Genomic DNA, 27,645 nt, shown 5'->3' on the forward strand with positions numbered 1-27,645 from the left:
TACTGTGTGGCTTTTTGCCAGACAGTTCATACAGTAATTATATGTCCGAACCGTCACCCTTCTATCCGCCACAGGCATCATTATAAAAATTGGGCAATCCCGCAAAGAGTGTCTTTCTTTGCAGATGCCGCAGTCATAAATTTGATGGTGTGACATTTTGAGTTAGTAATCTGTAAATGGAAAGGACTTTAGTATGGGATAATGGGAAGGACATGCAATGATTTTATGAGAGGAAGGAATGTGAAAAGGTAAGATTTAAGAGGTTGATTCAGGAGAGGCTTGATCTAAGAGCGGTAAGTAGCATAATTTCACGATAGGGCGAGTGATAATTCCAGAAGCAACTTTGATATCCGCAACTCGAATATTATTGTCGGAACCATGATGAGTATTTACGATTCTACCCAAGCGCCAGTCGCTAGGTGGTAACAAATCGTCCATTACGACAACCAAATCGCCAATCTTTAAATTGGGACCTGAATTTTTCCACTTATATCGTTTGTGTAGAGATTTCAGATAATCCTCTTTCCATCTAATAGCAAATTGATGGTGCAGAGCCTTTAACTTTGTCCATCTATTGAGAAGAGATAAGTTTTGAGATGAGGTTTCAGGGAAAGACATAATTGGTGATCCTTTTAAAAAGTGACCCGGAGTAAGAGCTGTCAAATCTGATGGATCTTCAGAAACGGCAGATATGGGACGTGAATTTAGGATTCCTTCAATCCTAGCGAGAATTGTAGCAAATTGTTCGAATGTGAATTTATGGGCACCAGCAATTCTTTTAAAATGATGTTTAAAACTTTTCACTGCCGATTCCCATAATCCGCCCATATGCGGGGCATGCGGTTGGATAAATTGTCACTCAAAGCCATGGGTTGAATATTTTTGAGATATGTCACTGGCGGTGGATTTAACAAAAGCAGAAAATTCTTTTAGTAATTTTCGGCTTGCACCAATAAAATTTCTTCCATTATCGGAAACAACCCTATGGGGTAGCCCCCGCCTCCCGACGAATCGTGTAAATGCAGCCTCAAAGGCTAGAGACGATAATTCTGAACAGGGTTCTAAGTGGATAGCTTTCGTGGTGAAACAAACGACAATTGAAACGTAGCTTTTTATTATCGGAGCCCTTTTTAGAGTGGAACTTTTCAGCTCAAAAGGCCCTGCGAAATCGACCCCGGTGATATTGAAAGGAGGGGATAGTTCACATCGCACAGATGGAAGGGGAGCCATTATCTGGCTACAAGACTTTTGAGTTAGCCATTTTGGACCATTAAACCATAAAGAATTAGGTGTTAAATCTTGAGGTCGGCAACCCCTAGTACCGAGATCTGCTGGATTATCCTGAGTTGGGACATGTCGCCAATTGCTACCAGGAACTAACTCGTGAATTTGTGAGGTCCTGTTCGCAATGTACGTCTCCCAGGTCCAAGGTGGTTTCGAAAGCCAACCAAGGACAATTGAAGAGTCAGTCCATAAAGTAATGGAGCTTATTTTGAAATCAAAGTTCGAAGTGACATAATTGACGAGCTTAGCTAAAAGAAATGCACCATTAAGTTCCAATCTTGGCAAACATACAGGTTTGAGAGGGGCGACTTTGCTTTTAGCAACCAGTAAATTAGAAAACACAACTGATTTATTAGTTTGGCATCGCAAATAAACACAGGCACAATATGCAGCTTGAGACGAATCTGAAAACCCGTGGATTTCTAAAGTATCAGTAGGACAACATTGAATCCATCTTGGTATAGAGATAGAATTAATGTGAGGGAAATCGAATACGAGCCTATTCCAAGTCGATTGTGACTCTGGGCCAAGATTGTCATCCCATCCAATTCCTTCTAGCCACAATTGTTGCATTAATATTTTTGCCCGAATAATAACCGGTGCTATCCATCCCGCGGGATCAAATAATTGGGCAATGGACGATAAAACCATTCTTTTCGTCATAGTCTGTTCAGATTGTATTGGATTTATTGAGTAAGTAAACGAATCTGACAACGCTTTCCACTTTATACCCAAGGTTTTTGTAGAACTTGACTCATGGAAGCGTAAAAATTCAGAATCGTATAAGTCCTGAGGCGGAATATGAGCGAGTAATTGTGGATCATTAGCAATGATCTTCTTCAGAGGAAAACCGGCATTCTTTAAAATATCAATTAGATCATTTCGAGCCTTCAAAGCTTCCTGAATAGAAAACCCGCCCGATAAAATGTCGTCAACATATGTTTCGTGTTTAAGTATTCGAGCTACTATGGGATGAGTTGCTTGGACATCAGATGCCAGTTGTAAAAGAGTACGTATAGCAAGCAATGGCGCGCACTTAATGCCAAAAGTTTTGAGTTGATAATCTTTAATAGAGTTATTATCGGAGGGTTTGAATAAAATTCGTTGATACGGTCTATCATGGGGGTGTACAAGAATCTGTCTGTACATTTTTTGAATATCCCCGCAGAAAACATACTGATATTTCCGCCAATTTAGAATAACAGAAGTTAGATCAGATTGTAATGTGGGACCGGTGTGTAATATATCGTTAAGAGAATAGCCTGATTTCGTTTTTCGGGACGCATTAAAAACAATTCGAACCTTTGTGGACTTATGTTCTGGTCGTACCACAGCGTGATGTGGCAAGTAAAATGAATTAAATTTATCATCAAAAGAAATTTCGCGCGAAGACGTTTCTTCCGCGTGATCAAGCGCAATATATTCGTTCAGAACATCATGGTACTGTGCTCTTAATTCAGAATCTTTGGAAAGATTTCGTTCCATACGATTGTACTGAGCCAAAGCCATATATCTAGAAGGACCCAAGTACAATGAATCAGAAAATTGTTCCTTAAAAGGAAGTCGTACCATGTAACGACCATCGGGTAAACGAGTTGTAGTTTTTCTGTAATATTCTTCACAGAACGCATCAGCAGCTGAGACGAGATGGGATGTAGGAACTTCTTCTTGTTCCCAACATTTTCTTAGCATTTCGTTAATAGAAGATTCTTCGAATTCATGAACATTTACGGAGAATGAATGTATTGTTTCAGTCCGCATTGGACCACTGAGAACCCAGCCAAATATCGTATTATAGGCTGAAGTTTCGCCACAAATATTTTTCTTGATCCCTTCAATATTAATAAAACGTTCGGAATCATTACCCAGAACCAAATCAATTTGTGAAGATTTGTTGAAATATGGATCTGCCAACTCTAAATTTTCCAATTCTGAATTATTTGGTATTTCAAACGAAACGGCAGGAAGACGTTTTGTCACTTGCGGCAAAACAATGGCAGAAACTGAGAATCGTATTTCATGTTTCTTTGACACTATGGACAATTGACATTGTTTGTCAGATGTTTGACGCTGGCCACCAATTCCAGATATTTCAAAATTTGACTTGGTAGTCGGAAGTTGTAAACGGGATTGAATTCGTTTTGAAATAAATGTTCGTTGAGAACCCGGATCTATAAGAGCTCTAATCGTGAACAATTCTCCATTATGTTCAATCTGCACTAATGCAGTTCGGAGTAAAATCATATCATTATTCGATGAAAAGTTGGCTTGGATATGAGAAGAATTATTTTGCTTTGATGTAGATGGTTGTTCCTTCTGTGAGGATAAATTGTGTGTATTGGGCTTTTGATGATTCTGGCTTTCGCTTCTATTTTCTTGAGTATTTGAATTTTCACTTGTATTTTCGTTGTATTTAGTTCGTATATGAATCAAACTGTGGTGCGGTTTGTGACAAATTATACAAGTGTTTGTACTTTTACAATTAGGTTTGAGATGGGAACTTGATAAGCAGTTACTGCAAATCTTATTTTTATAGACAAAGTCTACACGCTGTTGTGCAGTAAGTTTACGAAATTTCGGACACGTTCGTAAAGAATGGTTGGTTTCACAAAGTAAACAAGTAGCTGTGAGTCTTTCTTGAGAGAGATATGTTTGTATTTTGCCAGAGCCTTGAGATGAGATGGGATTGCGATGATCATATTTATTTGAATTTTGATGTGTAACATTATTTTGCTGCTTTGTGCACTTTATGCTCGAGATGCGTTCAACAACTTCGAATCTATTTATCAAAAATTCGTCCAGTTGATTCCACGTAGGCAGATCTCGATGTGATCTGAGGGATTGTTCCCATAAAGAGAGAGTTTCATCTGGTAATTTTGTGGAAATTAAATAAATGAGAATGGGATCCCATCCCTCAACATCGACGTTAAGAGATCGAAGAGTACATAAACAATCATTGACCGTGGACTGAATTTTTTGAATTGATTCACTGTTTTCAACATTTGCCACAGGTATATTGAAAAGAATTTTTAACTGATTGTCAACTAAAACACGTTTATTCTCGTAACGAGCTTTAAGTGCGCTCCATGCCATATTAAAATTTTCATCGCACAAAGTGTAACGCTTGACTATAGCCCCAGCTGGGCCCCTGGTCTTATTGCGTAAATGATAAAGTTTTTGAGCGGGGGTTAATTTTGGATGATTTACATAAACTGCAGTGAACATATCACGGAACGAGGGCCACTCCTCGTAACCACCTTTAAACACCTCGGTATCGCACGGAGGAACTTTTATATAACTGTCGTTAGTGTTATGAGAAGAGGCGGGAATAGAATTCTGATTCTGAGGTATATATTCAGGAACTAGGCTATGTCTGGCATTTTGACGTGCCTGGCCTCCAGATATTCGGAGAATATCTAAGATTTTAGACCTTGCGGTGTAATATGCCTCAGAACTGGCATTGAAATTTATTTTTGCATTAGCTTTAATATCCTTCGGATCGGTGGAACTCGGCTATAGCATTATATTTTGATATGAAGTCTGAAGTTGTTGCCATCTTTTCTCCAAGTCTTCCAATTTAACTTCCAATACAGAGTCCGTTTGGTCTCTAATATCGCATTGTTCGAATTGCGTACAAAAAAGTATTAAATACTCGCAATCAAAAAGAAATCTATCATATGCGGGAGATGCAGCCGCTGCCGCGTTAGCATTGGAGGAAGCATTTGATCCAGCAGGACCTGATGAAGGGTCGTTAGGATTGTTTGTAGGATTCATTGTCGTGAAAAATGTATCAGAAATTTATAGATTGAAAACGAGAAATCTTTTATTGAATTTATCAATGTAATGAATTGGAATTGCCGAAGTATAGCGAGAAAAAATATATGCGTTTTTGAATTTGTAAATATGAAGTTTTGTGGGTGACCTCTAACCGTTTTACTTGTGTTTTATGCGAAAATTTATCTCCAGAACTAATAAGCGTCATTTGCAGATATTGCGAAAATATGGTAGTTTTTTGTTCAAGAGATCAATTGAAAAGATAAATATGCGAAAAGAATAATAATCAATCAATTTTAATTGATTTTAGTTAATGAAAATATTATTCAAACAATTTTAATTGTGTTTCCACAATTCCAAAGTGTTGCGTACTTTATGTAATGTGATGCGATTGATAAATTCGACTTCAAAGCGATACTCTTAAACAGAATTATCCAAATTTTATCGGTAAAATTTCTGTCTTAAAATTTCAAGAAAAACACAATATCAAATCTTTGTTTTCAAAAAACGTTAACGAGACAAGATTTCAATCTTTCATTTATGAGACGAGATTAAATTTCATCAAGATTCTTTCCAAGCAGGTGAAATCTATTGAACACATCCACCGAACTATGATTTTTCAACCCTCTCGAATCGAAAAATCATAAGTCCGCGATCAAAGTTCAAAAGCTCGACCAAGCTCTTTGTAGCAAAACAGATAAAACAATTAAATATATAATAAACTTCGCAGAATGAGAAACGTAATTTTCAAAGAGAAATATATTGAACTCACTGAAAACATATGACTTTCAAGATTTTGTTTCAAAATAATTATATATCTTCAATAAAAGTTCGAAATCTCCTCCAAATTTTAGTCAAGCCACAGGCCAAATAATTTTAAGCTTCACAGAGCGAGAAATGTAAATGTCACGAAGAAATATAATGAACTCATCCAAAAGAAATATGACTTTATTGAATTTTTCTTCAAACAAATCATATAACTCAATAAAAGTTCAAAAATTCCTTCAAATCTTGATAAAGCACAACAGGCCAATTTAATAATAATATTGAGAGAGCAAGAGGTATTATTGTTACAGAGCGATAATATATATGTTTCATCAGCCAATTCGGCTTTGAGATGTAATTTCACTTTGTAGATATATTGATGTTTATTTTAATGTTGTAATGAATATTTTCGTTGATAGTTTGTTTTAATGAAATTGCGACGTTCTGAATCACAATTTTCCTTATGAGCCGCTTATTGACTTGTATATATTTTTTCTTCAACAAATTTAAAGTATTCGAGGAGTGAAAATTGCGATTTTATTTCTCACAATTTCTCTTATGAGACGCTTGATATGTTGTAAATATTCATAAATTACCAATAATTTCAATAATTTACCTGTTGTTATGATGATTCGTTCACATATTTTGATATAATATTAATTTGAGTGTATTCGCAGTCGTATGAGTTGATCTGAGAATTTTGTTTGAGTGCGCTTCGTATTTGGGGAACGAAAATTTTTCCGAGCGTAATTAATTTTCTGAGTGTAAGAATTTTTAGAGATTTCCATAAATGTATTTTATTTCAATTTTAGACAAATTTCCAAAATCTTCACACTTTTCCCGAGTGTAATAATAGCTTTTGTTTAATTAAGATTGGATTTTTTTTTTCGAGTGTAATAATTTTTTGATTATAAAATTCTCCCGAGCGTAATACAATTTTTCCGAAAAAAAATACTCGAAAATACGCAATGTCGGTAAGCTTTGTGAGATTATTATTATTATTTTATTTTTATTTATTTATTATTTTTCTTTAGCAAATTTTAGTATTGCAATATTTTTAAGAAAAAAAAATTTTTTTTTTTTTGAATGTAGAACTATATACCAAGATAAAAAATTTTGAGTGTAGCAAAAATTTCGAGAATTTAAATAATTTTTTCCCGAGTGTACAAAATTTTGAATGTACAGAAATATTCCAAGTTAAAATTTTCAAGTGTAGAAAAATTTTGGAGAATTTTTGCTGAGTGTACAAATTCGAGTTTTATGTATATTTAAATTTTCCAAATTTTAGCATAAATTTTGAGAGTTGAAACACGCATTCTTCAGTTGCGAACAAAAAATTTTCTTTTCGAATTTAAAGACAAATTTCTGTGAGTGTGATTTCCGCGAATTTAAGAAAAAATTTGTTAATACAAATTTTTGCAAGTGTAGTAATTTTTTGCTTTTTACCAAAGGGAATTAGCGCTTTACCAAAATTTAATTCATGAATGCAAAGAAATTTCTACGATGACATACCAATTTTCTTGAGTGTAATAGGTTTTTTTTTCCTTTTTTTTTTCCTCGGGTGTAATAAATTTTCCAAAAATTCGCGTTTTTGTTTTATACCCCGGTAAAACACAAATGGATGTATGTGTTTGCGTAATTTACTTTGATATAATCACTTTTGACATAAAACTGATTTTTTTTTACGGTGTACCGAATTAATTTGCACTCAAATAAAATTTTCAGAACTGTATGTGTTGTGTAAATGGTAAATAATTTGATGTTTGATGGTTTTTTATACGTGTACATATAACTACTACGTTCAATATAAAATGATAAAATGTGCAATGGTATTAAAGTGCAAATACTATTATATGGGTTATTATGCCAATATTTGTTGCTGTGTGTTGAATTATGACGGTGTGAATGCAAAGTGTATGATCAATTTGATGTTTTGGTTAAGCACGCTCGTAATTCAATATGAATTATTATGTATTAATTTATTAATATTTTAGCAAAAGTTGTTGTTTTTGTAAACAAAATATAGTGAAATGGGCAAATTTTCCAATATTTAATTTATTTGTCTTAATTACATTCACTTTTTTAATCAAAACCCAAAATATTAATTGAATTTAATTTAATCGAAATTATCATATGATCATACGCTGCGCATTCATTTAGGTGCGTTAGGTGTAATTTGGTGTGTGACTTCGCTAATTGAAACGGGGGTGATATGGTAACACTGACACAGCTGACTGATTGTCACTCTATCATATGTGTAATATTCTTTGTGGATTTTATTCACATATGATCACAAATACAAATTGGATGAAATGAAGATTATGAAAATTTTATTTTCACCGATAAAAACACAAACGCGTTTATTTCATATAAAAAAAAAAAACATGAGAATTTTTCATTTACCACTAATTTTGTCCAAACCGTTGAAAACAAAAAAAAATTATTCGTTACCATTACATCAAATGAAGTGCTTCTTCTTGATTTTCTTTTTCTCACTTCATACTAGTTCGTTGAACCAATGCATATGTGACATACAAACAACTATACACGAATATGCATCAAAAAGGTTCAAGTTTTTTCTTTTTTTTCCGATTTTTATGAAATTATTACATCAAATTTTACCGTTTTTGGACCGTTGGACGGACGGACAGCAATAGAAGTCACACTTTTTTCACACTTTTTACACCAATTTGCACCAATTTGTTTTTGTAATTTTGATTTGCACTGCACTTTTAGTTAAAATATACGTATATATGTACCTACATACGTTTGCAAACACAAAATTTATTGCGGTTTTTTCGATTTTTTTACCTTTGGTTATTGGGAAAGCTTTTCAATTTTTAGAACGATTTTTCAACAAATTTTACTGATTCAGCCACATTAAATCAGCACGTAGAAAAATATTTTAGGTAATTTCATACGCTTTTTAACATATTTACATTTACTTTCCGTAATTTTTACCAATTTTCATGTATATTTTATCTCTTTTTCTCCACTTTTACACACTTTTCGTGCAATTTTACACGAATTTTAACGATCTTTTTCCGATCTAATCATTTATAATAAAGTTTTACAGATTTTTTTTACCTTTCTTACCGAGTTTTCTGTTTTAACAAATTTTAAACAGTTTCTACAAGTATTTTAGCAGAATGTAACACGATTTTTTACCCGATTTTAAGCGATTTTTAACATCATTTATGTTCTTTTTTAACACTTTTTCACTCGCGTATTTTCCCAGTTTTTCTTTTGTGTTTGCATAGGTTTTTTTATTGTTTTAATACAGATTTGTGACGTATATCACTTACCGGCGGTTTTGTAACTGAGTAGATAGAGAGATGGGAATTTTTACTTTGTTGTGGATGATGTGTGGATTATGTTATGCTGTTTCCAATGAACGGCTGCGGAGGACCATGCACAGGTGTGTGGGGGGATTGTGACAGATGACAGTGGAGAAGTTTTACAAGAAATCCCCTGGATGAGATGAGTGGACTGTATAAGCTTACGTGTGTGTGTGCTTTGATTTATTATTTCTCAGGTAATGAGAAATAATAAACAAAGTTTTGATGGAGTGAAACCAAATCGAAAAAAAAGAATAAAAAATAACAAGTGGAGGTTTCAGTTTTCAATGTACAAGTAACAATATTTATTTATAAATATAATATAGGGGAAGAGGTAGAGAAGAGAGATCAGCAGAGGAAAAATACAATGCTTACCGTCGGGTAGTTAGAGAAGAAGTGAAAGAAAGTAAGGATTTTAAGGAATGGATAGCTTATTGTACTAAATTTTTTGAAGCTACTATTCACAATAGGCGTTATCGATATCAATTCAGCGACCTTTTAGTAATAGCAATTCAAAATAGAGAAATTCATAAAACTCGATAATTACAATATAATCAAATTCATTATTATACAATTCAAATTCATAACAATTCAGGATATACAAGTTATAAAAATTCATAAAAATGTTTGGCAAACTATGAAGTTTGTCCAACATGTGATGAGATTTTACTGGGAATAATTTGAAGAGGCAAAGACAACATCACACTGGCATTCTACGATTACTCATGATATGATGAATACTCTTACTATGCAAGTTTGCATGTGATGGACTCTTACTCAAAATATTTTTAAAGAACTCAACATTTTTCATGGGGTTTGTTTCTATTTAATTATGAATTATTGTCTTACTGAGAGGATCTATATTCTACACGGAGAAAATGCTTGCCCGCATCCAAAAATTTTATGTTTACACTTACGATTTTGGTATTGATTCCGACTCAGAGAAGCGGACAATTCAAGTAAGGATTCGTTTAAAACATAATTCCCTTTTAAATTTGAATTTGAATTTTTCGGAATTACCACTAAAAACAAATTTGAATGTATTCGTTTTCCGTTTTCTCTTTGTGCTATCATAGTCCTTTAGAAACGTGTTAACGACAACTCTTCTTTCTAAGTGCAGACTCGAATTCAAGTAGAAATTACGCTATGTTTCAAGTAAAAACCGTTATATGAAAAGATGTAAGTTATATGAAAAGATGATGTACAGTGGGAGAAAAGATGATTCAATTTGTAAGAGGAAATTTCCCAAATGTTTTCTCCATAAGGAGTTAGCATAAAGGGCCCAAAATTGAGTTATCTCTCCCAGCCAGATCTATACTAAAGGCTGTGGAAAGGTTCATTCGCCCGAACCGAAACATGTACAGTCCAGGCGTGTATAGATTTGTATCTGTCGTTTTCTTTTCAATGGCTCTATTAACCATGTTCCTTAATCTATATCTGTCCATAAAGCTCGAAAAATAATTGTATAATTAGATAAACACATCGTAGATACAAAAATCAAAAAATTTTAGATTTCATTTATTTTGAAGAATTTTTCTGAATTATTGAAATCAATCATTTTTTTTCTGCAGATAAGCATAAGTGGCTTCGCAGGACAATGTTAGTTGTAATAAATTTTAATAATAAATAAATAAAAAAAAAGTTTAAAAACATTGGCCTTAGGTTAGGTTATATTAGGTGGCAGCCCCATGTATCAGGCTCACTTAGACTATTCAGTCCATTGTGATACCATTGTGGTGAACTTTTCTTTTATCACTGAGTGCTCCCCGGTTCCATGTTAAGCAAAATGACAAGGGACCTTCGTTTTATAACGAACGGCGTTCCACATTGCAGTGAAACCACTTAGAGAAGCTTTGAAACACTCAGAAATGTCACCAGTATTAACATACAGAGGTGGGATAATACACCGCTGAAAAACTTTTGGTGTTCGGACGAAGCGGGAATCGAACCAAAGATAGACATGTGGTATATTTGGCAATATTGCTTAGGGCCGGCCCTAGATTCGAACGGGCCATGTCCGTCTGCCTGTGAACACATTTTTGTAAACAAATTCTAGGTCGCAGTTTTAGTCCAATTTGGTACAAATATGTATTTTCGGTCAGAGTGAGACCCTAGCATAATATGTTTGGGACATATATGTTAATATGTTAGAACATATTATGTTTGGGACATAAAATGTTTGTAAATATAATATGCTTGTATTCAAACATATATTAATTTAGAAATAGCCCATGAACATATATGTGTTTACAAAGAAAGACAAAGTGTATGCTGGAAGCAAAATAATGAAAGTAACCAATTGGCGCATTACAAATATATATACACAAAGAAAATTTCATTAAATATAGGAAAAATACTACGTGTGAATATAAACAAGTATAAATTTACATATTATGAGTAAACATATATATGTTGTGATATAAGACTTCGCCAAAAATTGTATATGCTTAAGTAAAATATTAAAATGAGTATTCGGAGAGAAAATTCATTCGGAACCAAGATAAAATATATTTGAAAAAAAGAGCATGATTTTTGTTTATCATTTTCGCATTACGGGCACAATTTTTTGTTTCGTCAAAACAAATCGGAACGTAGGACGAGTAAGTCAAAATATTCAAACAAAGGTAATTAAAGGGATCTTCATAAAAACTAACGAAAGGGCACTATACACTGAACAAAAAGCATGTCCGGTTCCAAAGATTGTATCTCCACTTTAACAATTTTTGTATTGATTCCGAACCAAAGAAGCGGAGAATACAAGTAAGGATGCTTTTAAGACACAATTCTCTTTTAAATGGGGTTTTGTGTACTTGACTCTACGAAGTACATTTCAATTTTTCGCCTTTTCAGCTTTTTTTCATATGCTATAAAATGTCCGTTAAAAACAAGACCTCCAGTAGAAATTATGCTATGTTTCAAGTAAAAAATTTCTTTAAAATAAAGTATTGAAAAACATATCCTATTTTTTAATGATTTTTGCCTTGTAGTCAAGATGCAAAAATGCAACAAATTTAAAGACAGTATCATTAATTTTAAAGAATTTTTCTGACATATTAAAGTCAAGTTGACCTTAGTCCAAAAATTTGTTCTTTCATGTTATGATACCCATTTTTAAGTCAAATCACTTAATTATAACGACAACACGACTTCATTGAAAGTATCGACGAGAAATGTGTCTTCTAAGCTAAGCAAAAGTTGTATTCTTATTTTAAGGACATGAACTCTTTGGTCTCACGACAATATTTTTTCAGTGCACTCTTTTTAGAGTTGTGAAAGTAAAATGAAAACAGGGCGAAACAGTTAAAAATTAAACAGTAAGATCTATAAAAACAAAGATTAGTTCCTCTTTATTAATGAGTAGTCCGGATTTTTTCGAAAATAAAAACGACGGATTTTTTCGAAAATAAAAACGGGCATTGAGTTCGAGTTTTGCCGCTAAAATTATTTCTCATTTTAGCGGCAAAACCAGAATAACATTACAACTTTTTCCGGTAAATTGTATTATAACATGGTGGGGAAAGATTAAAAGCAACAATTGAATAAGTTTATTTTCTTTAAAAGAAATTATTTAAGAAAAGTAAAAGGGTAAACATGGCCATTTTAACGCGATAATACCAATTTATACCGGCCTTAAGAATTAAATTAAGTACAAAATTATTCGTTAATAAAAATTCATATTTATTTGTATTTCTAAATTAATGGTGTTACATGCTAGCAAACAATTGTTCACACCAAAATAAATTTATGTGCTGTTGTAAAATTACTGTTTAGAATTTAAATATAATGTGCTTTTCAATGGTTATCGTTAACCTTAGGATTCGATGGAAAAATATTTTTATATACTCGAATTCACGTTCTTCTTTTGTAAGAGAGAAAGTTTTAAACTTGTATACAAAAACCTTTATTTGTTACACAATTTTTATTTTTACAATAAAAAAATAATATTTGATTTGAACTCAGTCCATTTCGTTTATATCAAGCATTTTTCTTTTCTGACTTTAAGTCTTTTATAAAACACACTTTACAATTTCGTAGTAAAAATTTAACATAATAGTATGTAATGCTGAACACCTTTTCGGGAACTTCCAAACGAATCTGGAATATATGTTAAAAAATATATATTAAAAAAAAAGAAAAAATGGTGTTGGTCGAAGCAGGGATCGAACCCAGGACCCCTGTCACGCAAGGCGGACGACCAACCACTGCTCCACGCTGCCAACAAATGTATGTTTAACAATATTATGTTGTTAAACAATGTTATGTTTGCATCGGCTCGTGGGCGCCGCAAGCTATGCTATATAAATATAACTTATAACGATAATTATCTCTTGATGACCATAATAGCTACGTAGCCCAGTGGTTAGTGTGCTGGCTTACAAACTGTGTGGTCCGCTGTTCGAATCCCCGTCCGGCAAAAGGTAAAATTGAAAAAAAAATTATAAAATTTAATAATTTCTTCTACAATGTTTGTATTACAGAAAAAGGTGCTAAGAACTAAAAAAAACTCATGGAAGTGAAAAAATGTGAGGCAATATACAATTAGGCAGGAAAAAAAATTTGAGCACAATATTCTTTGGGAGAAAATTCTTCTCAGCATATAATACTTTTGGGTCCAAAATGCCTCCAAACATATTATATGTTCACATAATAACATATAGTTTTTTGGAAGACAACATTATTGAATTTGGATGAAAAAATACAAAATGTTTGGAACTTAGACTACCCAAACATATTATATTGTTTAGACCAATATGCTTTCAAACATATTATATATTGGAAGAAATCAAACATATAAATGTTTGGGCAATACTTAAAAATTTATATGCTTGAAGCAAAATATGTTTGGGAGTATATGTTACAGAAGCGATTTTTTTTGAGGGTGCAGATATGGGAAAAAGAGAGAGGCATCAGCCACACCGTATACGATCTTTTCGATTAATCAAAATGTCGAAATCGACTTTTTGTAATACACAAATTCTACTAATCGACTTTTGATCATTTTGGAAATTTGCAAAGTCGAATTTTAAAGAAAATGGTCGAAAATTCTACATAGTATGTATATACATACATAGTCTGAATCTCCATTCTTAAATTTTGAAAAAGTCGAGAACTTGAAAAGTAAAGTTTTCCAAATTTTGATGAATGCTGAACGATCGAAAAGTCACTAATCAAACATAATTGTGAAAAGAAAAAAAATTTTGCTGATGTTTTCTGCAGTTATCTATATTTTTCCTAATTTCATAGGTAAGAAACGTAGGGGTATTTTATTGTTGTACTTGCTACGAACATACGATATGGACCCAGCTTTATACACATTTGATAATACATTAATAAAAATGTAAGCTTTTTCTAATGCAATTATGGGATATACATTTTATGCATTTTAATATGTTTTAATATTATTAATAGCATACGCAGCAGCATTTTGCGTATGTGCAAAAATGCTCTCTTTGAGGCATATAAAATTGCCTGCTTGTAGAAGCGAAACGTGCATGACTATCGGATCTTCGAGAAGCGCTTATAGTTGCAGTGTAAATGGGAAGGCATCTAATATTCCGCTGCTGGGATGATACCAAAGCCTTCTCAAAAGAACTTCCATGGAAGTGAAAAAGTCAAGCGACACAGGTTCAAATCCCTGGGAACTTGGAAAACAGTAAGAATGGGTCTTACTCTCTTGGGTAAAATTAGCACAAATGTACACGTTCACGAATTTATCATCAATTCAACGGTTTTAAAGCAATTAAAGCGAAACATATTGATATTTTCTAATACACTTCTATGTGACATTGTGCAATATACAGCGCATTGGATTTGTTGATGATTAAAACCTGCTGATAATTTTGTGCTACACAGAAAAAAGTGTCTTGTAAATTTAAGGATCAGTTTAACTTCCACATAGTTCAAAAAATTTAATATGTCATTTGATTCAATTAATTATTTCATCAAATCCGAATAAAATCCAATTAAAAAAATTATTGATATTTGTTACGTTTCCAATTAAAATATTAATTGATTCAATAAATTTGTTAATCAATTCGGAAATAATTTTCAATTACAAACGTGATTGAAAATTTTTCGTTCCAAATTAAACATGTGATTGATTCAATCACCTTTGTGATTGATTTAATCACCTTTGTGATTGAAGTTGAATAGTTTTGAGCGATGGAGAGAAAGAACAAAAAGATAACAAGCGAATGTGTATTTTTTCAACAACACGTAATGGAGATATCAATCTGTGGAAGTAACTTGTAACGAACGGTTGGGTTTTTGTTTTTCGCGTAAATTGAAAAATATGATTGGCGACATTCTGTCTGCTGCGATCGAAATGTATGCATAAGTATTTTAAATACAATAACAAGTCAAACAAAAGGGCCAAAAAAGTAAAGTGTGCAACAACAAATGGCCATGCAGTAAAGGAATGCATTTGGAATTACCTGCGTTAATATTTTGCGGTATTATAAACATGGAACACGTAGATTATATTTATTGAAGGTAAGCAATTGTGAAAATGTAAATACAGTTTTCCATTGAAGCCTGTTTATATTAAACGGACTAAAAAATATATATTTTTATTCATTTCCTTTAGCTGTCTTTTTCAGTTGAACCCAAGTAGAGAGCAGCATATCTGATATATAGCCTAATGAGTACCAAAAATCTCTTTGTAATAATGGTAAAACATTTTTTTTTTATTTAAAAATATGAAAAATATCCGGAAATAATAAAAATATGTATTTTCCATTTATATTTTTTAATATCAAATATTACATTGCTTTGCTATTATTATGGTCTCTGATTGGTTCAGATTTTAATAGACGATTTCAATGTGTGGGAATTTTGGAAAGGAATTGTTACTAAAATTAAATCAAACCGATCCCCTTTTATGTCGAAAGACTATAAAGGCAAATGAAGATTAGAACTAAGGAACTAAGAATTCGGTAATGTTTAACAAAATTAATTTTTAATTGAACAAAAATAAGTTATAATTATTCTGTTTACTTGCAGACAAACTAGCTTACAGGTTGAGAACTTATTGGAAATCTAGGCGCATCTACATATTAGAAGGAGCATGCTGACATGATTATTATGATAAGGAAGGTAATGATCTATACTGTTTATTTTTTCACCCTTTAGTTGTTATTGATAGTAATTGTATGTGTAAGTTATGTTAAAAAAAAACACAAATGACAAGAACCAAATTCTTTTGTCTATTGCATGGTTAGCATGCCCGCCTTGCATACACAAGGTCGTGGGTTCGATTCCTGCTACGACCGAACACCAAAAAAGTTTTTCAGCAGTGGATTATCCCACCTCAGTAATGCTGGTGACATTTCTGAGGGTTTCAAAGCTTCTCTTAGTGGTTTCACTGGAATGTGGAACGCCGTTCGGACTCGGCTGTAAAAAGGAGGTCCCTTGTCACTGTGCTTAACATGGAATCGGGCATCACTCAGTGATAAGAGAGAAGTTCACCACTGTGGTATCACAATGGACTGAATACTCTAAGTGAGCCTGATACATCGGGCTGCCACATAACCTAACCTAACCTTTGTCTATTGCATAATTCACAAATATAAAATATTGAATATGAATGACCAAATATTGGTCATTATTACTATGGGTTAGTTCATTTTTCGTAAACAATAGTTAACTTTTTTTCGGTGTACCTCCTGAAAGTTTTTACTGGGAACAAATGTCCTTTTTGGAGTAAACGAAGGACTTCCAGTAAAAATTTGTGATGGTAATCAAAATTTATCAAATACGCAAACGGAGCTAATATAACTTAAATATTGTTATATTCTGTAAGACAATGCAATTAAAATTAATATGCATTTTACGTGTGACTTTTGATACAAAAATTTTTTTTCTTTTTTTCTAGTTATTTTTCGGGCAAATCCAGCTAAGCAAAAATTGCAACAAAAACATAAAAGCAGCTCATCGCAATGTCAAACTAAATGTCAGTAAAAAGAAAATTCTTACGTGCCTCTATAAAAACCGAGCTCAAAAAACAATACCCAAGTTTTCAAATTATTGTTAATGTAGAAATTCTGCAAGCAGATCACAGCAAACAAAGAACTTCCAAAAAAGTAGTTTAGATTCCCGATATTGACCAATTTTTGCATGACTGTTAGCGGCCATATTCTAGCGCAATGTACCAAATCGGATGAAATTTGCCCGGATCGGATGAAATTTGCTCCTCCAAGTGGCTCCGGAGGTCAAATCTTTGGATCGGTTTATATAGGAACTATATATAATTATGGACCGATATGGATCAATTTTTACATGGTTGTTAGAGACCACATACTAACGCCACGTATCAAATTTCAACCGGATCGGATGAAATTTGCTACTCCAAGAGGCTCCAGAGATCAAAAATTGGGATCGGTTTATATAGGAACTATATATAATTATGGATCGATATGAATCAATTTTTGCCCTATAGAGACCCTATACTAACACCACGTATCAATTTTCAACCGCATCGGATGAATTTTGTTCTTCCCAGAGACTCCGGAGTTCAAATTTGGGGATCGGATTATATGGGGGCTATACATAATTATGGAGCGATATGGACCAATTTTTGCATGGTTAGGTTACCATACACGAACACCACGTACCAAATTTCCACCGGATCGGATGAATTTTGCTCCTCCAATTGGCTCTGCAAGCCAAATCTGGCGTTCGGTTTATATGGATGCTATATGTAAAGTGGTCCGATATGGCCTATTTGCAATACCAACCGAACTAACTGGTTGGCTGATAAGTCCCCAGTCTAACAAAGAAAAACACATTTTTTGTCAAAATTCGTTTTTATTATTCAACATAGTTCCCTTCAAGAGCGATACAACGATTATAACAACATTCCAATGTTTTGATACCATTTTGGTAGTACTCCTTCGGTTTTGCCTCAAAACAGGCCTCAGTTTCGGCGATCACCTCTTCATTGCAGCCAAATTTTTTCCTTGCGAGCATCCTTTTGAGATCTGAGAACAAGAAAAAGTCGCTGGGGCCAGATCTGGAGAATACGGTGGGTGGGGAAGCAATTCGAAGCCCAATTCATGAAATTTTTGCCATCGTTCTCAATGACTTGTGGCACGGTGCGTTGTCTTAGGTTAGGTTAAAGTGGCAGACCGATAAAATTTCAGGCTCACTTAGACTATTCAGTCCATTGTGATACCACAGTAACTAAAAGTACCTATTACATATGGGCACTTCTAGTTTTAACCGCTGAACCATCTCGATTATTTTTCTTTGTTGAACCAACCAGATTGTTCCAAAAACATTAGCAGACTGCTTACGTGAACGTTTTCCTGATCCGCCAGTAATCTGAAGCTATATGCTCCTAAAAGTTGCTTGCGATTACACAAAATGCAGGACACTCACACAAGAGGTGTTTAATTGATTCCTTTTCCTCCGCATCATGACAGCTCATACAAAAGTCATTATACTTTGCGCCTATACTTTTTGCAAAATCGCCTATCAGGCAGCGACTCGTTATAGCAGATATCAGGAGTGATATCTGAGAACACTAGCATATCTAGTGTGCGGTTTAAGTTTAAATAGGACCATATTTGCTTGGTGTCGTTACAGCCCTTGCAATTCTCCCATCGAACATTTGCCATCATAACAGTCTTCTCACGCAGCATGAGCTTGCAGGTAGCCAGGGGCATACCAACAGATTCTAGTTCCCCTGGAATATTTAAGGTAGTCCCTAGCCTTGCCAACTCATCCGCTTCGCAGTTCCTCGGTATGTTCCTATGGCCAGGCACCCATATTAGGTGAATATTGTATTGCTCAGCCATCTCATTGAGAGATTTGCGGCAGTCGATGGCTGTTTTCGAGTTGAGGAACACAGAGTCCAAGGATTTTATTGCAGGTTGACTGTCTGAGTATATATTAATGCCCACATTTTTTTTAACATTACTTCTCAGCCAATTCGCCACCTCTCTTATTGCTAATATTTCAGCCTGAAAAACTCAGTGATTAGGTAATCTTTTCGCTATTCGAAGTTCCAAATCATTAGAATATACTCCGAAACCCAATTGTCCATCCAATTTGGAGCCATCAGTGTAGAAATCTATATATTTTTTATTCCCCGGGGTCTGTGTGCACCACGCCTCATTGTTGGGGATTAGAGTCTCAAACTTTTTGTCGAAAAGTGGACTCGCCAAAGTGTAATCGACTACGTTAGGCACATCTGGCATTATTTTGAGGACTGAACTATGACCGTAACTTTTTTCCGACCATAGCGATAGCTCGCGCAACCGCACAGCCGTTGTTGCAGCTGACTGTTTGGCCAAAATGTCTAAAGGCAATAGATGCAGCATGACATAAAGGTAATTTGTTCCTGTCTTGCTGAATGTGTCTGAGATACACAAGCACGCCATACGCTGAACTTTGTCTAAACTTGTCGGTTGGTAAAGTGCCGGCCACCAGACTACAACACCATATAGCATTATAGGTCTAACCACTGCCGTGTATAGCCAATGCACAATTTTTGGTTTTAGTCCCCACTTTTTTCCTATTGCCTTTTTGCACGAGTACAAAGCTACCCTTGCTTTTCTCGCCCTTTCTTCAATATTATGCTTAAAGTTCAGCTTCCTGTCCAAAATAACGCCAAGGAATTTTGCACACTCACCAAAGGGAATTTCAATATCCCCTAAGGAAATGGGCCTAACCGTGGGAGTTTTACGATCTTTGCAGTACATGACTAGTTCTGTGTTTGCTGGATTTACCCCAAGACCATTACCTTTCGCCCATTTCTCAGTCATCCGGAGAGCTCTCCGTATAATATCTCTGATTGTGGATGGGAATTTGCCCTGACTGCTAGCGCCACATCATCTGCGTATGCCACCACTTTTATCCTTTCTTTTTCTAGGGAAACCAGAAGGTTGTTTTTAGCAACATTCCAAAGAAGAGGTGATAGAACTTCTCCTTGGGGAGTGCCTCTGTTCACATACCTTTTTATGTTTGCTTGTCCTAGTGTGGCTGAAATACGTCTCTTTATTAGAAGTTCTTTTAATAGCCTAAGTATACTTGGATCAACATTCAGAGTTGTCAGTTCATTTAATATCGAGCTCGGATGGACATTATTGAACGCCCCTTCGATGTCTAGAAACGCCACGATTGTGTATTTTTTTGACAGATAGTGAACTTTCAATAAAGCTGACTTGTTCATGCAATGCGGTCTCACGCTAGTTCTAAGATACATGTCTATCATCCTCTCCAGGGTCTTAAGTAGGAACGAGAATAAGCTGATTGGTCGGAAATCCTTCGCACTCGAGTAAGAGGCTTTTGCCGCCTTAGGTATGAAGACGACTTTTGTTTCTCTCCACTTTTCTGGAATATATGCCAAGTTTACACATCCTTTATATATCACCGTCAACCAGGGGATAATTCTTTCAGCCACTGCCTGTAATTCCGCCGGAGAAATTCCATCAGGTCCGGGGGATTTGAATGGTCCAAAGCTATTTAAAGCCCATTTTATTATAGATTCCGATACAATTTCCTCACCAGAACCTGGTTCAACCGTCTGATTTCCAGGAAAATGTGTGTCCAGCGTCTCTCCACTGGACGTTGTCCAATTGCCCTCCGATGTTTTAATGAAACCTGGAGCGGAGTTGGTGGATGCTAGAACCTTCCGTAGTCTGGAAGCCTCTGACGTATTCTCAATACTGCTACAGTAATCATCCCAATAGTTTTGTTGAGACCTTCTCAGTTCTCGTTTATATGCTCTCAGATTTATCTTGTAAGTGTCCCAATCCTCCGGAGCTCTTGTGGACTTTGCTTTATTTAAGAGCTTCCTGCAGGATTTCCTCATATTACTTAACTCCGTAGTCCACCATGCGGCCGATTTTTTCCCCTTGGCTTTCCTCCAGGGCAAGCAGCTTTCAGTGACATGGTGATGGCCTTAGTAATCCGATCCACTGCGTGTTCGATATCTTGCACAGTGCTCATATTTGTCTCTGGCATTTCCGGTATCATGAAATTGAACGATTTCCTATACCTATTCCAATCAGCTTTCCTAACATTTGGCGGAAATATGGTCTTTGAAGTACGAACAGCCAATCTGAAACTGATGTAGCGATGATCTGAGAAGCTATGTTCCCTCAAAACTTGCCACTCAGATATCTTATCATTCAGTTCCGGAGAGGTCAACGTGACGTCGAAAACCTCTTGCCTGTTTCTGGTGACGAAGGTTGGTGCATCTCCCTTAGTGCAAACTACCAGGTTAGTACGCAAACTAAACTCTATTAGCGACTCTCCCCTTGCATTGGTATCACTACACACAAAAAAAAAATTTTTTGATTTCAATCACGAAAATCGCGGATTCAATCATTTTTTTAATTGAAATGTCTTCAATCACGAAAATGATAGTATCAATCACCCATTTTGATTGAAAACCAACACGATTTTTAATTAAAAATTTAATTGACTTTTGTCACGGAATCAATTAATTGTGTGATTGAATCAATTAAAAACGTGATTGATTTTTAACATAAAATTCAATCACAGTTTTAATTGAATCAATTAAAATTTTAATTAATTTCGCGACAAAAATCAATCAACTATTTGATTCATTCAATTAAATAATTAATTGAAATTGGCTATAAATTTCGATTAAAAAATGTATATATTGCGACCCCAAAATCGTATTTAGTTTTTTTTTCTTTTGAAATAAAAGAAAATATGTGTTTCTTATAAAACATATTTAATATTTTATTATTTTTTGAATTATGCAATAGACAAATAAATTTGGTTCTTGTCATTTGTGTTTCTTGTCATTTGTGTTTTAACTTATAAATACAACTACTATCAATAACAAAAAATAAATTATATAAATCATTATCTTCCTTATAATAATAGCCATGTTAGTATGTTCCTTCTAATATGTAAAGGGTGATTTGTTAAGAGCTTGATAACTTTAAAAAAAAAAAAAAAACGCATAAAATTTGCAAAATCTCATCGGTTCTATATTTGAAACGTTAGATTGGTCCATGACATTTACTTTTTGAAGATAATTTCATTTAAATGTTGACCGCGGCTGCGTCTTAGGTGGTCCATTCGGAAAGTCCAATTTTGGGCAACTTTTTCGAGCATTTCGGCCGGAATAGCCCGAATTTCTTCGGAAATGTTGTCTTCCAAAGCTGGAATAGTTGCTGGCTTATTTCTGTAGACTTTAGACTTGACGTAGCCCCACAAAAAATAGTCTAAAGGCGTCAAATCGCATGATCTTGGTGGCCAACTTACCGGTCCATTTCTTGAGATGAATTGTTCTCCGAAGTTTTCCCTCAAAATGGCCATAGAATCGCGAGCTGTGTGGCATGTAGCGCCATCTTGTTGAAACCACATGTCAACCAAGTTCAGTTCTTCCATTTTTGGCAACAAAAAGTTTGTTAGCATCGAACGATAGCGATCGCCATTCACCGTAACGTTGCGTCCAACAGCATCTTTGAAAAAATACGGTCCAATGATTCCACCAGCGTACAAACCACACCAAACAGTGCATTTTTCGGGATGCATGGGCAGTTCTTGAACGGCTTCTGGTTGCTCTTCACTCCAAATGCGGCAATTTTGCTTATTTACGTAGCCATTCAACCAGAAATGAGCCTCATAGCTGAACAAAATTTGTCGATAAAAAAGCGGATTTTCTGCCAACTTTTCTAGGGCCCATTCACTGAAAATTCGACGTTGTGGCAGATCGTAAGTCTATTCATGATGAAATGTCAAAGCATACTGAGCATCTTTCTCTTTGACACCATGTCTGAAATCCCACGTGATCTGTCAAATACTAATGCATGAAAATCCTAACCTCAAAAGAATCACCCTTTAGATGTGCATAGATTTCAATAAATCAGCAGCCTGTAAGCTAAATTAGTTTTTCTGAAAGTAAACAGAATAATTCGAATTTAATTTTGTTCAATTAAAAGTTAATTTTGTTAAACATTACCTGCATAGAATATCAACTTCAATTCTTAGTTCCAGGTTGCAGATTTATAATCTTCTTTTGCAGTTGTAGTCTTTTAGCATAAAAAGGTGTATTAAGAGCTCGGTAATTTAATTTTAGTAACAATTCCTTTCCAAAATTTCCACACACTAAAATCGTCTATTAAAATTTGAACCAATCAAAAACAAAAATAATGGGAAAGCAATGTAATAATTGGTATTATATTGATGATACTTTGCAAATTCTGGAAATAGTTAAAAATATAAATGGAAAATACATATTTTTATTATTTTCGGATATTTTTCATATTTTTAAATCCAAAAGAAAGAACTTTTTTACCATTACATAATTCAGCTCATTAGTTTATATACCAGATATACTGCTCTCTACTTGGGTTCAAACTGAAAAAGGCAGGTAAAACAAAAATGCAATTTAATGCCAACGCTACTTCGCAACTTCAAGGTAATCTTCCAACAACCCCATACCACTCTTGGTTTTAAAAAAACTAGGAGTGAAAAAAAATTATAATTTTAAAAGATCAATACGGTACCCACTTTTTTATTGCAAACATATTATTATATTGTTACGTTTTTATATTTAGGCGTTTTTAATTACCCGACAATTAAAACACAGTTCTTTTGAATAACGACAATCTACAATTTATTTACTTTGACTTCACACTTTACAATTCGTTCACACTGAAGTTATTCGTTTGACGCTTTAATTAAGACTGACTCGTTAGCGAGCGCTTTATATATGACGGTGTGGCAATACGAGAACATTCTGGTAGCACTACAATATTCTGGCAACGCCAGAACATTCTTAGACAATGCTAGAAGGATCTACGACCATTAAGTTGTTTACCTGGTGGCTGCCAAACACATACACACTCACATAGATATATGCTCGCATTACTACAACAACAACAATAATGACAATAGACAATGAGATGAAATGAGAATGCAGAATAACAAAGCAAAGGGGTTGCTATTCTATGAGAGAGTAAGAACTAACATTTCGGTAAGCAAACAAAAGAACATAAAAGAAATTCAGGAAAATACTAGAAAATGAATAGATGATTCCAACAAGTGATAGCGAAATTTTATCGTTACAATTTGAAATTTTAAATTAACGGAAACCAACTTAAACAAACCTACATCTATAATTATCAAATTCGTAACACTGCCTCCCGCTTAAGCCTGTTCGTCCCGAACAGGCACAGAACCTGTTCCGTAAGGAGCCAATCGTTCCAGATGTACAACTTTCATCTTTGATCTAGGGCTGTCGTCCTTCTGAATCCGGTATACAACATCATTGATCTTCTTGATGACTTTGTATGGGCCTTCCCACTGTGTTTGCAGTTTAGGACACAATCCTTTCTTTCGTTGCGGGTTAAATAGCAGAACCAATTCTTCTTCTTGGAAGCCCTCAGTATTTACAGCACGATCGTATCTCGCCTTCATTCTGTTGCTGACCATTTTTATTTTGTTGCGCACTGATTCGTGAACTTCACCGAAAGTGTTTGGGATGTCGTTTCTGTTTTCTTCCATGGCGAGCTCATTAGGTTTAGCGCCGAATATCAGATCTCCAGGCAACTTCAACTCAGTTCCGAATAGAACATTGGCCGGTGTTCGAGAGGTGGAATCATGAATGGCAGATCTATACGACAGCAAAAACTTTGGTATATGCTCGTCCCAGTCCCTCTGGCCGTTGTCCACCACTTTTCGAAGATGTTCCTCCAGGGTGCGATTAAACCTTTCTACCATGCCATCGGATTGTGGATGTAATGGCGTAGTCCTCGTTTTCTTGATACCAAGGGATTCACACATTTCTTTGAATATGGCCGATTCAAAATTTCTTCCCTGGTCTGAGTGAATCTCGGACGGCACACCGTAGCGACATATCCAGTTTTTGTTGACCACATCCACAATCGTTTTTGCCTCTTGGTTTGGAATTGCATACACCTCCGGCCATTTGCTGAAGTAATCCATGACCACAAGGACATAACGGTTTCCAGAATCACTTACTGGGAAAGGGCCTGCCACGTCCATTGCTATTCTTTCAAACGGGGCTCCTGGTCTATATTCTTGCATAGGACCTCGACTTTTCCTTGTTGGACCTTTCGCCTTCATGCACTTCTCGCAATTGGCTACCCATTCAGCAATTGATTTCTGGCATCCAACCCAGTAGAATCGTTGCTTCACTTTCTCGGCGGTTTTGGTTATTCCCAGATGACCTCCACTGGGACCATTATGGAACTCCGCCAAAACGTCTCTTATTTTGGAATCTGGAACGATGATCAAATTTCGGCTGCTCTTGCCATCTTCGCTTTCCCATTTACGTTGCAGGGATCCATTGACTAGAACTAAACTATCCCATTGAGCCCAGTATGATTTCATAAGTGGACTTTCGGCTGCTATGTCTTTCTTACTGAGCTTCTTGTTCTCTTCCTGTTACGCAATAGTTCTTCTCGGGCTTGGATAACGTTCGGCTAAAATATCCGATGACCTTTTCTTTACCTTCAATCTGTTGAGATAGTACACCACCAATTCCGTACGCACTAGCATCTGTATCCAAAACAAATTTTTCGCCAGGAATTGGATACGCCAGAACAGGAGTTGAACATAAAAGTTCTTTTAGATGATGAAATGACTGTTCCTGTTCTTCACTCCACTGGAACTTCGTACCTTTTTGCGTTAATTTATGGAGGCTTGCGGCGATGCTAGCGAAGTTTGGTACGAAACGCCTGTAGTATGTGCATAAACCAAGGAAGCTGCGCAACTCGTGGAGATTCCGTGGACGTGGCCAATCTTTTACTGCTTGAATTTTGTCTTCATCGGTGGATATGCCCTCTGCTGTAACATGATGACCCAGGTACTTAACTTCTCGCTGGAAAAGCGAGCACTTCTTGGCGTTAAGTCGTAAGCCAGCGGCTGACAATTGCTGGATAACGTCTTTCAAGTTCTTAAGGTGCTCGTCAAATGTTTTGCCCATCACTATGATATCGTCGAGGTATATCAAGCAGGACTTCCAGTGCAACCCCTTTAGCACCCGCTCCATCAATCGCTCGAACGTAGCCGGAGCATTGCAGAGCCCGAATGGCATTACATTGAATTGCCAAAGACCGCCATTAACGCCAAAAGCTGTCTTTTCTTTGTCTTTCTCGGCGATCTCTACTTGCCAATATCCACTCTGCAAATCAAGCGTGGAAAACCATGTTGTTCCGGCTAGTGTGTCCAACGTGTCATCAATGCGTGGAAGCGGATAACTGTCCTTTTTGGTAACATCATTCAATTTTCTGTAGTCCACGCAAAATCGGGTACTTCCATCTTTCTTTTTGACCAGCACAACTGGCGAGCACCAAGGACTTGATGATGGTTCAATCACACCACTTTCCGCCATTTCCTTAACGAGCTTTTGAACCTCATCTCGTTTTGCTAGAGGGACACTTCGTGGTGCCTGTTTTATGGGTCTTTCTTCTGTGGTATTTATTTCATGCTTCACCACAGATGTTCTCCCTTGATTTTTCTTCTCAATGGCAAAGGCGGAGGCATTTTTCCATAACAATTTCTTGGCTTTATTTTTCTCGGACGGTGATAGATGACGTGTCCAAGTTTCGACATAACCTTCCAGATGTTTCATCACTTCATTATGCTTGTTTGGAGATTTGCTTTCCAAGTTGACTATTGCTTCGGCAGGAGTACATTTGCCAATGTCCGAAAATTTTCCAATTTGCTCTTGATGGGCAGATAAATTCAAAACTCGAACTGGTATAAGTCCCTCTTCATTTGTTGTTACCAGGGCATTTGCTATCAAGATGTTGTTGTTTTTATTTTCTGCTGGTTCAACAACCCACAATTTGCCGACTTCACAATCTCCATTCATAGAAACCCATATAATTGTTTCGGCATTTGGTGGTATTGACTCTGGCTGGCTCATTGTCAAATATCTGACAGGCGTATTCTCACTGTAGCCCACGTTTACCGGTATTTCGATATCGTACCAGGTCATTACACGAAGCTTCAAATCCAAGTTGAGACCAAAAGCAATCATAAAATCCGCTCCAATTATAACTTCGTCCACTATATCGGCCACAATGAATTCATAATTAACGGATTTGTTTGCAATGGTTAACTTTACAGGAACCTTTCCATATACAGTTGCGGGTTCACCTGTAGCCGTGCGTAGTTTGACTCCAATTAGTGGTGTAACTTTTCCTCTTACTAAATCGGATCTAATAATAGATTTCGATGCACCAGTATCCAACGTCAAAGTTCGCTTGTATCCATTAATACCACCCGCAATAGTCAAATTGTTATTCTTCTGTTGAACTATTGCTATAGAGATTGTGGGGCCATCACATGTGGGAGCCAGCTCTTGCCCCGCTGAACTAGCTCGATTTAGTTTAAATGTGAATCACTGGACAGTGGGTTCACCCACATATGGCTATTGTTTGGCGGTGAAGGCGATTTCGATCTTGATCGCTTACGACGTGCTTTACATTCACGAGCAACATGTCCAGGCTTATCACAGTTATAGCAC

At 35.5% G+C, this 27,645-nt stretch overlaps 1 protein-coding gene across 1 annotated transcript; it reads right to left on the bottom strand.

Annotated features, from left to right (window-relative positions):
* Positions 1 to 255: 255 nt before the first annotated feature.
* Positions 256 to 5,058, bottom strand: LOC142224944 (uncharacterized). Its single transcript, XM_075294722.1, has 3 exons — positions 4,838 to 5,058; positions 1,277 to 4,738; positions 256 to 721 (listed from the first exon to the last, which is right to left on the bottom strand). Exons 1-3 carry the CDS (start codon positions 5,056 to 5,058, stop codon positions 256 to 258), a joined length of 4,149 nt encoding a protein of 1,382 aa, XP_075150837.1.
* Between the last annotated feature and the right edge of the window lie 22,587 nt (positions 5,059 to 27,645).

Source organism: Haematobia irritans, chromosome 2 (assembly GCF_050003625.1).
Source record: "Haematobia irritans isolate KBUSLIRL chromosome 2, ASM5000362v1, whole genome shotgun sequence".
Taxonomy (NCBI): domain Eukaryota; kingdom Metazoa; phylum Arthropoda; class Insecta; order Diptera; family Muscidae; genus Haematobia; species Haematobia irritans.